The sequence below is a fragment of the Zalophus californianus genome, chromosome 5, assembly GCF_009762305.2.
Source record: "Zalophus californianus isolate mZalCal1 chromosome 5, mZalCal1.pri.v2, whole genome shotgun sequence".
NCBI lineage: Eukaryota > Metazoa > Chordata > Mammalia > Carnivora > Otariidae > Zalophus > Zalophus californianus.
The window spans coordinates 85,783,752-85,798,031 of NC_045599.1; the positions used below are offsets into that span (position 1 = coordinate 85,783,752).

The window sequence follows — 14,280 nt, forward strand, 5'->3', positions numbered from 1 at the left end:
TTTAAGTGTCACTTTTTTTCTTATTAGATACAATTTGGGACTTTATCAGATTATTTTGATGCACTGGATAAAGAAGATGTAACCATTAGAAAGAATAGCCAATCCATGTTCCCTGTTCTAAGTGGAGATTTTTTCACTTACGCTGACCGAGATGATCATTACTGGAGTGGCTACTTTACATCCAGACCCTTTTACAAACGAATGGATAGGATATTGGAATCCCATTTAAGGTACAAAATTTACATTTGGAAAGCTACATTAATTATTCACCTTTTTTATGTGATCATAGCACATAGCATAGTATAGAGTTTTGCATAACATACAACATGTATGCAGTATTGGGATGTGCTTAATGTAATTGTGAAATTCTAATGCAATCAGAACTATGTCTCCAGCGCATAATCAGATTATTACATGGGCTTTTGTTCTGAAAGGAAAAGCAGTTTATGTGATTAGACTTTCTCCTGTATCTTATGTTTTGTATGTTTCTAATTAACTACTGGTATTGTTTGCACACCGTGATAACATCCAGTGGCATTGTTATGTGTGTCTGCACGTCAGTAGCCAGACAGACTAAATTGCTGGAAACAAGCAAGGGTCACAAGAAACAAGTAGGGCTTGTCTGTGGCTAAAATGTGGGCCTCAAAGTACACAATCTAAAACTAATGTATTTTATATGTGGGAGAACATCAGAGGCTCCACCTCAGTTCTTATTTATTTGAAACATATTTCTATAGGTGTGATTCTCTGCTTAGAAGAACATAACTTGAAAGAGATGAGAACTGATGGTAGCAGAGTGATTGGCTGAAAAAGCATAGTGACGGAGAAGGCAGAAAAGTCAGGAGAAAACAAAAACGCTTTAACCAGCGTTGTCCAGTAGAACTTTCAGTCACTGTCCAGCAGAACTTTCTGCAGCGGTAGAAGTCTTTTGTTTCTGTTTTCTGCACTGTTCAGTATGGCCACTTGCCACATGTAACTGTTGAGCACTTGAAATGTGACCAGTGTGGCTGAGGAAGTGAACTCTTAATTTCCTTTAATTTGAGTTGATTTAAACGTAAATAGTCACACATGGCTAGTAGCTATCTTTGTGGGTCTTGTTGCTTTTTGGTAAAGATGAACCACCCCGGGGGCTCCTGGGGTTCTTTCTATGTGTGTGTAGCCTGGGAGGTTAATTCATTTTCATGATGAGTTCACTTTCAACTTAGTTCAGATCATGAATTCATGATGATTAATTTTCGTGATGAATCTCAGTATTAAAAATAAAAAGTCATGTTATATCTACCTTTTTCTCTGTACTGGTAGAAACAGTACATTTTGGAAAGCCTTTTTATAAAGATCATGAATTTCTCCCAGAGTTGTACTTTGGTATAGTAGTGTGTTTTTTTTTATTTTTACTGTTTTGTGCTGTCACCATTATTTCAAAAGCCTGATCTTTGCCTGTTTTTGGGGATATTCACAAATGTGCCAGATGGATACATATTACTGTATTTCTAATAAAATGGTATTTCTATATTAGAGAGATTTATGCATTCTTGCCCAATAGAATATTAATTCTCTATTATGTTATTCTAAACTACCTATGATAAAAACAGAGAAAGTACTAAGTAATGTAGAGATTCTTTTGGACTACTGCATTTTTTTAAAAGTGTCAACTATTTTTTAGTGACAAAGAGTTACAAATATTGATTCAATTTTAATTTAGTGAACATATTTAAGGTGAAGTACTTAGTGTGAGTAATAATATGTTTTGAAAATTCTGTTTTAAAATAAAACAACAGAAAACCATATAATAATTATGAATTTCAAAATGTAATCAACATTTGAAAATAAGTTTATTGTCTGATTATAGATATTTCATCTTTTTTTTTTAAGATTTTATTTACTTATTTGACAGAGCTAGACACACAGTGAGAGAGGGAACACAAGCAGGTGGAGTGGGAGAGGGAGAAGCAGGCTTCCCGCGGAGCAGGGAGCCCGATGCGGGGCTGGATCCCAGGACCCTGGGATCATGACCTGAGCTGAAGGCGGATGCTTAATGACTGAGCCACCCAGCTCATTTGTAAAACATTTGGATAGGATAGAAGAGTATAAAGAAGAAAATATTTTTTAAATCCCATTTTTACATTTTGGGATATCTATATGTATATGTACTCTTTGCAAAGCCAGGAATATGTGCTATGGATATGGATGAACATATATACACAATTTCTTTTATTCAAATTTAGTGTTTCTCCTGCCATGAATTTTGGAACGATTAGATTTTAAAGGCAGAGATTATTTAGTATCCTTTAATTATTTCAAAATTTGAAGCAACTCCTTTTTTTTTAAGTACTTTAAATTTCTCCTTTTTCCCTATATTGTGATACATTTTCAAGCTGCCTTGGTTTTCTCTCCATCCTCCTTAATATGTTTGGCATAAAGAACCTTCTTACACTTTTTACTTCATCAAGCCGTATCTCTTTTTAAAGAACTTTTTTCGAAACCTGTCTTGAACCATATCCTCTGATGAAAAAAATAAAGCATGAAAATGATAAGTCCCTATATTCTTGCTCAAAAACTACTCTTAAGCCAAAGTATTTTTTTCTTTAAAATAAACAAGAAGTGACAGCATATGTTTTATCACCTTTCAGTTTATATCGTTACTTTCCCTCTAGTTACTGAATGTTCTCATTCAGCACGGGGACTAGCTGTTGTCACTGAGCTGTCAGGCCATCGCTTTCTGCCTCTCCTTCACTGTTAGTCTCCCACTCATGTGACCATTTCCGCACCATCTCTCCTTTAATGTACTTATGTGAGAGTGAATGGCTTTCTCGTGATGAAGTTCCTTGTATGTGTCTGGGCTGATCTTGGAGAGAAGAAAGGGCAGCAACCACTATCCACTTTTTACTGCTGTGTCGAGCTGTTTTTTTTTTTTTTTTTTTTCCACCATGTTATATACATAAGTACACCTATCTCGCTGCCAGTGGGTACTGGCTTCTTTCCAGGACCATCTAGAACAAGGGCCCTTTATATCAATTTAGACATGATGTTCTCTGATGATTGATAATCTAGATATATTAGATGGATACCTTGATGGTTTTATAGGAATATTTATTATCAATATCTTTTTTATAAATTGTGCTGAAATTGTGGATTTTTAAAAAAACGCATTTGAAAATTGTATCAGTATCACATATTTTAAATAGTAAATGTTTGTTTTGAAATAAGAATTAATGACTGTTTTATACAATTAGGGCTGCTGAAATTCTTTACTATTTCGCCCTGAAACAAGCTCAGAAATACAAGATAAGTAAATTTCTTTCATCATCCCATTACATGGCACTGACAGAAGCCAGAAGAAATTTGGGACTGTTTCAACATCATGATGCTATCACAGGAACTGCAAAAGATTGGGTGGTTGTGGATTATGGTACCAGGTAATATAATTATTAAAAAGTGATTATAAAACAATTTTTTTAAATTTTGGGTCACAGGCTTATATCTTTGATGAAGTTGTTAATATACATCAGACTATATCAATAATGACATCCGTATAAGTATTGCTATAGAAAAACAACATCAATATTCAAAGCATTTTTCAAGAATTCTATTGACAATGTACTAGCTGTCCTAACTTTTTATTGCAGTGCATTTCTGCAAATGGAGTAGTAAAACATTATTATAAAGCTGATTCTGTTTTCTCCCAAGTATAATGTGGTAGTTGGGGTTACCTTGTTGATCAGGAATTTGGTATCAAATAAATCATAGCTATAATCCAAGGAGATAAAGAGCCACACTTGACTGTATAGCAGTTTAATTTCATCCTATTTCATATCCAGTTGTTCTCAGCTTAGAGGATAGCCAAGAAGTAGAAGAACCTAGAAACCTTGTCATATATAGATGATATAAGGAATTGGGATGAGAAGGGTTGGCCTGGGTATTGATATCAAAGCCATCTTCAACTCTTGGAAGGTCTGTGAGATGAGTGAGGGAGGGAAAGCTAAGTTATTTTCACATTGCAAGTTTGGAAACAGTGAGTACAGGCTTTAGCTCAGAACAGCAGGAGACTTTGTAAATAGTGCTTCCCAATAATCAAAAGGCTTACCTTTTGTGATAGTGAGATTTCCATCATCATGCCCTAGTTTGGGTAACCATCCATTAGGATCATTGTAGAGGAGATTCCTATGTAGGGGAAGGAGTTTTGACTATTGTTTCATTATGGCTTAGTTATTATTTCTTCCAGATTTTTTTCCTATCAATAATGGTGTACTTCAATAATATTTTAAAATTGTTAAAGTATGCTCTGATTTTCTTATAATATAGATTTAAGAAGAGAATCTCTTTTTTTAATAAATGCTCCCTCCCATATGTTAAAAGTGTATACAACATATAAAGTCAACATTACAGATTGATCCACAACTGATACCATTAATCATTATAAGTGTTAATTAAAATTTTAGTTACAGTATTTTGACTGCCTTTCTAGATATTTGAAAAACAAATTCTTGAGGTTTCATTAGTTGACTTGAGTCCTTGAAAATATATTCATGGTAGCATCTTGAATATCTTCTCCGTTTTCTTGTGGCAAATGTATTTGGCATCTGTTGAGGTTGAGCTGGGCTTAAAATGGAAAACATTCATTGGCTGATAATGATAATTGATTTTTCTCCCACAGAAGGCATTTTTTAAAATAAGGTCAGATCCTCCATTTTTTTCCTTTTCACCTGCTCCTGTCTTCTTGGTTTATTGAGTTTAAAAGTGAGGCTTATATTCAGAAAAGAGTTCCTAAGAGGAAATGAAGAAATCATTCTCCTATACTGTCTACTTGCTCTCTCTCTGGCAGCCATATTGAAAGAGACTTGAGTACAGGTCATTGAGTTTTTGCAACCGAACATTTTCTGTCTCATAACCTTTCCAGAAGGGCTATCATTAGTTCCTCCATATGTTTGGTTATACTTTTAGCTTATAGAAACATCACTGTACAAAATTGCATCTTAGAGAAAAAAGACAATAATTCTCAAATTATACTTGACATTTGTAAATTTGCTTTGTGAGCACTTCACACTTCATTGAGAAGTCATACACAATTATCAAGTCATTAGCATAGACATTTTAAGTAGGAAATTTCAAAACACAAGTTAGAGAGTTATAAACAAAGAGGCAGCTAGCGTTGGGTGTTCTCTTGTTCTTAGACTGTTGACTGTTTATTCAAATGTTGGCAGAAGTGTCCCTGTGAACAAGTGTATGAGTTAAGGATTGCATTTGGCTGCTAGTAATAACAACTTGAAACTGAATAAATCCTATCCTACTTATTTTTATGCCACGTGGAAGACGTCTGCAGGTCCCCAGTTCAGGTATAGCAGCTCTACAATGCCAGCAGGGGTCCAGACCCTTCTAGCTTTCTCTTCTGCCATCTAAAGGTGGTTCTTACTTAGAGTACTGCTCTCAACAGTAGATTGAATGTTTATATAATTATCACCCGGAGAGCAAGAATACATCATGGCTATTTAAAAGGTTAATTCTAATCATGACATGAAAAAATGAATTAGACTGGGACAGTGTTTGTGATGGATGTTCGGCCTAAAAGTGGATAATGGGGCTATTTGCAAGAGAAGAAGTGGTAATGAGATCAGTTACAGAAAGATTTAGAATTCTGCCTATTTCTATGCTGTAATTAAGATAGGAAGGAGAAAAAAATGAACAAAGGGTAAGTATGAGGGCCCATACGTATAGATCAAACTATTCACTGACAAACATGATAGTATCTGCCTGAAACAGTAGTAATGACACAAGAGTAGAAAACTGTGATTTCTAAGTGATGGTCCGGTTCAGTGATAATAAAATACGGGCATGTTCGAAAATTAGAGGCTCTGGGAAATCCCACAATGATGAATTGTTGAAACATTAAAATTTTGCTTTACCCAGTGTTTCCCAAACTTAATTTACTGTGTTTAGTCTTGTTTTGCTTTAAACAGAATGGCTTTATGCATCCTGAGAAAGCATTTGGGGAATATGGTACCAGTACTTAGTGCTTACCTCGTTAGAAGACTGTGCATGTGCCTTTAGGATACAAACATTGATGTGTGGCATTCCCTCGGTTTAAGCTCCAGTGCACTGTAATACATATAAGGTTTTAGCTGATGGAGAACATGACTTTTATTCTTCAGGTCTGACAGCCTAATAAAGATAGCCATGTAGATAAAAATAAATTGAGGGGCTTGTGTCTATCACTGAATTGTAGTCATTCATATTGTCTTTTAGTCTGGTGAAAACACTTGTTATCACCTAGGAAAACATTTGAATAGACTAAGAAACTTAGCTGGATGATGGCCTGAACTCACATGCATAAGACTTTAATACTATGTATGTATAACACATTTGCATAGTTAATTAACTTACTGATTGTGATCACTTACATCTTTGAAAGTAATCTCAATGCTCTGCAAAAAGAAGTTATTTTTAATTCTCTTAAACATTTTTTTGTTGTTGCATGCCAACCAAAATGTTAACATGTAGGTCCAAAATTGCTTCCTGTATTGGGGAAAATAATATAATCACCCTATAAACATAATAGATTCAATGGCTGATTGAAAGCATGTTTAGCCAAGTTTCTTGGCAGATTTCTGCAGTGACTTTACTTAGGGTTACCTGTTCTATAAAGCTTTAAAGAAACAAGATGGAACTTCAGAAAAAACTTCAAATTCTTTTCCCAGGTGTAGTGCTTCAGCAATAGTTGATACTGTACCAAGATTGTATTCCAGAATGATCTTGAGTAGGTTGATTCATACGCATCTCTTTGGTTCCTCAGACATAAAAATACAATTTGAATACAATTAACAATTTTATTTATTTTTATTTTTTTAAAGATTTTATTTATTTATTTGAGAGAGAGAGCATGAGAGGGGAGAGGGTCAGAGGGAAAAGCAGACTCCCTGCTGAGCAGGGAGCCTGATGTGGGACTCGATCCCGGGACTCCAGGATCATGATCTGAGCCGAAGGCAGTCGCTTAACCAACTGAGCCACCCTGGCGCCCTACAATTAACAATTTTAATGACCAAGAAAAGTAACAAGGAGAAAGACAATTTCATTATCCAGACCTGTGAAAACTTTCTCTTTTTTTGAACAAGAACATGAAACTAAAGTCAACAAAATATTTATTTGAAGTTTTCAGGAATTTGAGTTTTTGAAGTATGTATACTGAATGAATGTTCTTGAGAGTGACAGTTAATCTCATGCTTTCTTTGGCTGTTTCAACATTTGTTAAAGAATTTTCTAAAGGACAGGACCAAATCACTTTTTTGGTAACAAAGCCTTAAAGCTATTGGAGTGATCATGTTGAATATTCTTAGTATTTGGCATGATATTCATAGAAAGTATTGGTAGTTTGATTAAGCTTACATGTTTCAGGTGTATACAGAAAGTTTTCTATTTTAAATGAATCTTTATTAGTGAAATCTTTTGACTGACCTTTTTTTCCTAAGTACTTAGTTCTGGGCAAAGAAAAGTCAGTTCATTACAGGTTCATTATAGGTTTCATTTTGTGAATACAGGATGATGGTGGTTTGCCCGTTATTAAAGAAACTGAAAATATTGTATACTGATGTTTGAATTACTTCTCAGACCAGTAAAAATTTTTGGTTCACAGACTCTTTCATTCATTAACGAATTTGAAGAAGATAATTGGATATTCTGCACTACTTCTTATTTTGAAGGACAAAAACTCATACAACTCTTACTCTTTTGATAACCTCCTAGACATGGTTAGTTGCTACCTTTTATATTATCATAAAAGTGTGTGATTCTTTTGTTCTTGGTTCAGAAAAGGGGGTGAGAAGCTGAGTGAAAAGAAACCTTGAAAAATAGTGATTTCCTTGTACATGATTTGAAAGAATTTGTATCATTTTATATGAAATGCCTATGTGTTCTTCTTTCCTGTAAGTGTGTCTGTATTTGATTTATGGTGTATGTTTTGTTCTGACTAAGTCTAAGCATGAAAACTAATGAACTTCATTATGTGGAACATACGGCTTTGAGAACACTATTAAGATGATACTGTAAGGTAACTGGACGTAGTAATTAGTTATTTTGCTTGGCTTTAATTAGAAGCCCCTGAATTGTCTTCTGGTTTCAGGATGAGCCCATGGAGCGCTGTGGGCAGTGCTCAGATGTGTGTAAGAGCAGAGGAGCAGTTGAGGAATTAGAAGACTAGCTGTTAGCCCCACCTCTGTACCTGATTGCATGGGCCTGAAAAAGTTGCTTAACATCTGTGAGCCCTCATTCATTTATCTGTTAGATGGGATGATTCCTGCCTTGGCTTGTATCATGGCTAGGATCAGGGGAGCCAATAAAACAGAACATACTCTGAGAGGAAGAATTTACTCTTCAGCAGCAAGGAAGAACAGTGGAAAAAAATGGTGGATTGTAAACCTCTTTAGAATTCCATTTGGCAACTCAGATGTTTTAAAATTGTAACATTTTATCATTAGAGTCTATTGTGAGCCATAGGCTTTGAAATTTTACATGTAATTGGAACTTACACATCTGGAATCAGAGATAATAAGTTCAGTACTTTCATTACTGATGCTTGCAGTCAAATTATGGTTATACATTTTCATGTTAAAGTAAAAAATCCAATAAATGGACATACATTGCTTAAGGATATGAAACCTGTGATACAAAGGTAAAATAGTGAAACTTTTTGCAAAATGATCTTTAGAACTTTGATTTACTTGGTTCCTAATTGGACTCTAGTAGTCTGTGTAACACACGCCGTACTGAAGTCTAAAGACACACCCATAAAAATGCACACACACAAGAATTACTTATTTTGAACTTTGCTGGACCTTTATGTAGCTAGAAGGAGGAAACCATTGTGTCCTTTTTAGGATTTTTGTAAGTACTATTACATAGCTAGTTTTGAAACTTAAGTTTTAAAAGTAAAATAAAAAATTTTGGTTTATTTTTACAGGATTTGAAACAAAACTCACAAGGTTCTCTACCACAAAAAACTGTAATAATGCTGAGTGCAGAGCCAAGGTAAATACATAATTTCTCATACATTTTGCTACTGTTCTGACTTGACTTTTTTGCTTTTCATGTTTCTTTTCCCTAGCCAGGATATACTTTGAGGCAGTATTTTGTTTAATAAATTTATTAATTTAAAAAAATTTTTTGAAGAAATGGATTTTTCTCCCATGACTGTCATGTTCAATGTTAATAGCGAACACAGTGCTTGATGCATTAATTACTGAATGAACAATTATAACAATATTTTTTTACAGGTATTTGGTATGGATGGTAAATATGATTTATGATTATGTTCTTTCTTAACCCTTTGTTTACTTACCTTTTCATTGATCCCTGATCCCATTTTTAAAATGAAGGAAGAAACCTAATTATGAAAAGTTCCTACTATAAATTGTTTACTAGATAACTGTCATTGTGCTGGCCAGACTGTCTCATTTTGGCATTGTGGATTTATGTTAAGGCAAATGGGAAGGGTGTTCAGTTGGCCTGAAAATGGGGTGATTAATTGGCGGCTGCCTCTGATTTATAAAGAAATGTTTTGTGTTTTTATTGGTAATTATTTAACCAAGTCTTCTGTTCTAAATGACCAAATATCACTAGGTCAGTACCCACTATCCCCAGATACACACTATATTCTTATATAATACAACTTTTTGCTATCTAAATTGAGAAATTTAGTATGTACAAATTGTAGGATAAAAGAATAATTGTAAAGGATAATTCATGATTTTAGGTATTCTTTATTAGAATTATTTTAAAAGAAATGGAATCAAAGTATTACAGAAAATTTACAATTGCTAATAAAATTGACATTTTTGTTACTCAGAGAATAAAACCTTAGTTGGCTAAATCTCTTCAGGAAGTAGAGACTTAAAATGTATACAGCTCATACCTTAGAACAAGAAGACAGTTATTTTTCAGTAACACTAAAGTATCACTAAAGTAATGGTAAAGAAATCCTACATTTCTTTCTCTTGGCCAGAAAAAGAAGGGATTAACTGGAAAAGACAGTTTAAGTCTCAACTTTGAAGTCCTGTTGCAGGCTTAACAGCTTTCAGGTTGCCAGGTCATGAGAGAGTAATGATACTCCCATTACAAAATGTTTTCTTTGTCTTAAAATAAGTAATATTTTGATGTAGTTGAGATTGTATGGCTGTTCCTTAAATATTGTGCCCCTAATAAACTCTGGTATTAGGCATAATCCCCCTTTCTCTATTTTAGTAGGGGAAGATCTTTGTTTCTCCTGACTATAAGAATGCCTTATTCTTGCTATAAGTAATTTATGCCCCTTCCCCACCCCATTGGTCTTCCTCTGGATGCGTGGTAGGGTGGGTAGGATGGAGCCCTAATGGGCTACAAACCCTGTAGCTTTTCTTCTTCCTCTTGTCCTTGCTTTAGCCAGGAGTAAGTGATGATTTAGCCCTACTTATGCTGGAGGAAGAAAGGAGATCCAGGTGTATTAACTAAGAAGAAATATATTTGGGGGCTTTAATATTGAGTTTTAACTATACATCAATGTAAATAGTATTTTTGAGACTATTAGTAAAATGATTGCTTTCTGATATTTCCTTTTAAACAGTTTGTATTTAAATAGTGTTGTTCATCTTAATATGACTCCTTCACAGTTCTTTTCTACCAAATGTCAGTGCTACTACTGTTTCCGTAGTTAGGTGAATTGGGCATACTTAGGATTGTCAAGTTCTTATTTGTATCTTTATTATCTATTTTGTACTTGAGGACCTCGTGAATAGAACTACTTATACTTCTGGTTTTAAAATCTATATTTTAGTTTTTAGCCACAAATAATCTGAGCTACTGATCTCTCAGTAAAATCAGTGAAGAATGGCGGAATGACAGTGGCCTTTAAAATGGAAGAATTTCATAGTTTTATTTAGCAGATACTGAAAGTGAAATCATTGCACTTCTCAGTCTTGAAGTTGAAAGTTTCAGGAGTATGGTCCTGAGTCTTTCTCATGTTCTTCATGAGTCCCTATATAATGATCTAAGGCTTAGCATTATTTTGAAGTTAAGAATAATTCTTGTTTGAGCAACAATTTATTAATCTAAATAAAACATGCATTCTCAGTGAGAGAGACATCCTCCTTAGGAGAGTAAAAATTGGTTCTTAGGGAGTTTGAAAAAAAAGTATTTTTTTAAATATATAAAGCATAAAAATAGTACTCAGTAGTACAATAACAGATATGCTTTTAAGTGTTGTATTAAAATTGTATGGGGGGATGATTAGCAAAAAATGCCCAAAAAGAGTCTTTAAGGAGTTATGTGAAAAGTCTGAGAAACACTGATCTAACACACAATTCCATAGCTATTTTTTTTTAAAGATTTTATTTATTTGACAGAGAGAGACACAGCAAGAGAGGGAACACAAGCAGGGGGAGTGGAAGAGGTGGAAGCAGGCTTTCCTGCTGAGCAGGGAGCCCGATGCGGGGCTCAATCCCAGGACCCTGGGATCACAACCCGAGCCGAAGGCAGATGCTTAATGACTGAGCCACCCAGGCACCCCTAACTCACACAATTTCAATAATACATGTAAATGAATTTGATCATGCTGTTTGGGAACATTAGTTATAGCTATAACCTAACATAAGTTAGTTTGGGAGTCTTTAAAAAGGAGTCCCTAGTTTGCTCATGGAGATGTAGTACATGTCCGTGAGCCTGATTGAGTTCACAAGGTTAGGTAAGCTCCATAGTATATGCGTTCATAGTCTTTATGTGGAAAGAAGGTACAATTGAGAGTTAGAAGTTAGGGCACCCTGAACAAGTCATAAATTTTCTAGCCTTAAATAATCCTCGAATGTACCGAGGTGTTTCTTTTCCTCTAAGGAAACCAGTTGTAAGAAAAACTGTAACACAGGATTTAGGGATGTGTGCGGGACACAGAGGACGGAAGGTAAACTCCTGGGACAGGCAGGGATTTCGGCCTTCTTTCAGTGTTTGGTACTTCAGGCAGGATGGAAGCAAATACCACGCAGCACAGGCCGCCAACTCAATGTGTTTTGACAACATGGGGAGGAACTTTTTTTTTTTAATGTGGATAATTTGAAATGCCACAGAGTATACAACTAAAATTGCATTGAGATAACTTCTGTAAATCTGAAAATTTAATTTTTCAAGTAGAAAACTTAGTTTGAGAGCAATTTATTCAAACCCATTACAAATTTACCATTAAGTATTTTTAATGTTTAGCAAGGTGTTTATTGGTAAGGGATCTTACATCTCTTTTGGCCAGAAAAAAGAAGGGATTAACTTGAAATGAAACCACCAGCCATGTGGAGACACAAAAGAAGTCCTTGTTTTCGGGGCTTGGGTGACTTTAGAGTATCAAACAGATACTAAAAGTACTCAGTTCCTGAAAAAAATAAAAAATAAAAAAATAAAAGTACTCAGTTCCTGAAAAGGCACTCAGTACCTCCATTGTCATGTGCTTGTTGTAATGGTGCTTCCTGGATGGCTGCCCAGCACCTCTAATTTAATTTCCTCTTGTTTTCTCCGTGTGTGCTTTCTTTTTGGATCCTAGTCTTTATTAACAGCATCATTCTCTTTTTGGTTGTCTAGGTGCTGAAAAATAGTCTTTATATGGAAAGCAGGTACAATTGAGAGTTAGAAGTTAGGACACCCTGAACGAGTCATAAGTTTTCTAGCCTCTAGAACCCACTTTGACTTCCACCTTTTCTTGTTCTTTCAAGTTTCATCAGCTAGAGAGTCTTTTGGATTTTCCCCTCTGCTCACCTCTGACATTCTTTGTCTCCTGTCTTTCTATTACTTTCTGGTTTTAAGGCTTCCATTATGATTTTTTTAAAATGTTTTACTTGAACTACTGCAATGACTTCCTGCTCTTCTGTCTTCAGTTTCTCTCTGCCCCTAATTTATGGCATGTAGTTGTCACAGGAATCTACCCATAGAGGAACACAAGAAAGACGCCTGGGTGGAAGTGGCAAGGCTTCTAGGACCTAGCCTCAGAACTCCTGGAAGGTCCTTTCCACTACATTCTTAGTGAAGCAAGTCACTAGGGTCAGCCAAGATTCAAGGGGGAATTATTCTCCGTTACTTGAAGGGAATGATGGCAGTCATCTTTGGAGGTGGTCCACCACAGTTTATCCACTGGCCACTACAATTCACATACTTAACCATGTGCACAATATTCCACCTCCTCCCACAATGCCAAAGTGCCATCCCATTATGATGCTGGCCCCAAATTTTCATCTAAATCAAGTCCAGAATGATTCAATCATGTAACTGGGAATTGATGTGTTTTCTTATTTCTCCCAGTATAATAATTATTTGAAGTTAATTCTGCTAGATTGTAAACTCCTTGACAGTAGAAACTATTTCTTTTATTTAGTTCTCCCACCATGCCTGTGGAATTGCAGTCAACATAGTAAGAATTGAATAAAGACTTGTTGAAATACAATTAATTACTGATTGAAGAGAATATTAAACTTCAGACACCAGATATGCGTAGACATTCTATGTGAAAATGTGATATCCTGGTATATCTTCTCCCCAAATAGTTCTTTCATCCAGTATTTGGAGTTTGGATGCCAGAGGGCTTCTGAATACACTAAATAATACTACAAGCAAAAATAAGTAACAATTCAAAGCTTTGAATTTGCTCAACATTTGGACAACTCCTCATTGGAGATTTTAGAGTTTCATACCATGGGACCTGAAAAATTTTAGGTTGCATCTCAGCATCATTGCATTCTTACAGAATTACCTTCGTGGAGATTGCTTTCTTTTTTTTTTTTATTTTTTTTATTTTTTAAGATTTTATTTATTTATTTATTTGAGAGAGAGAGAATGAGAGATAGAGAGCACGAGAGGGAAGAGGGTCAGAGGGAGAAGCAGACTCCCTGCTGAGCAGGGAGCCCGATGTGGGACTTGATCCTGGGACTCCAGGATCATGACCTGAGCCGAAGGCAGTCACTTAACCAACTGAGCCACCCAGGCGCCCTGGAGATTGCTTTCTTGAAGACACTTTAGAATGGGTGGGTTCAAAAGATACTCCCAAATATCTAAATGAGTTTACCTGATCAGATGAGGTTTTTTTAATTTAAATTGAAGTTAGTTAACATACAGTGTATTATTAGTTTCAGAGGTAGTATCTAGTGATTCATCAGTTGCCTGTAACACCCAGGGCTCATCACATCAAGTGCCCTCTTTACTGCCCATCACACAGTTACCCCATCCCCCCCACTTACCTCCCCTCCAGCAACCCTCAGTTTGTTCCCGGTAGTTAAGCATCTCTTGTGACTT

The 14,280-nt window shown here is 35.4% G+C and overlaps 1 protein-coding gene across 6 annotated transcripts in view; it reads left to right on the forward strand.

The window, feature by feature from the left end:
• Positions 1-14,280, forward strand: part of MAN2A1 (mannosidase alpha class 2A member 1) — a 168,143-nt gene that overhangs the window by 85,042 nt on the left and 68,821 nt on the right. For all 6 annotated transcript variants that reach the window (XM_027604650.2, XM_027604653.2, XM_035727548.1 and 3 more), the window contains 4 exons: positions 28-230; positions 3,234-3,416; positions 7,625-7,739; positions 8,948-9,015. In XM_027604650.2, coding sequence (XP_027460451.1) covers positions 28-230; positions 3,234-3,416; positions 7,625-7,739; positions 8,948-9,015 — 569 coding nt within the window. The remainder of the gene's footprint in view (positions 1-27; positions 231-3,233; positions 3,417-7,624; positions 7,740-8,947; positions 9,016-14,280) is intronic.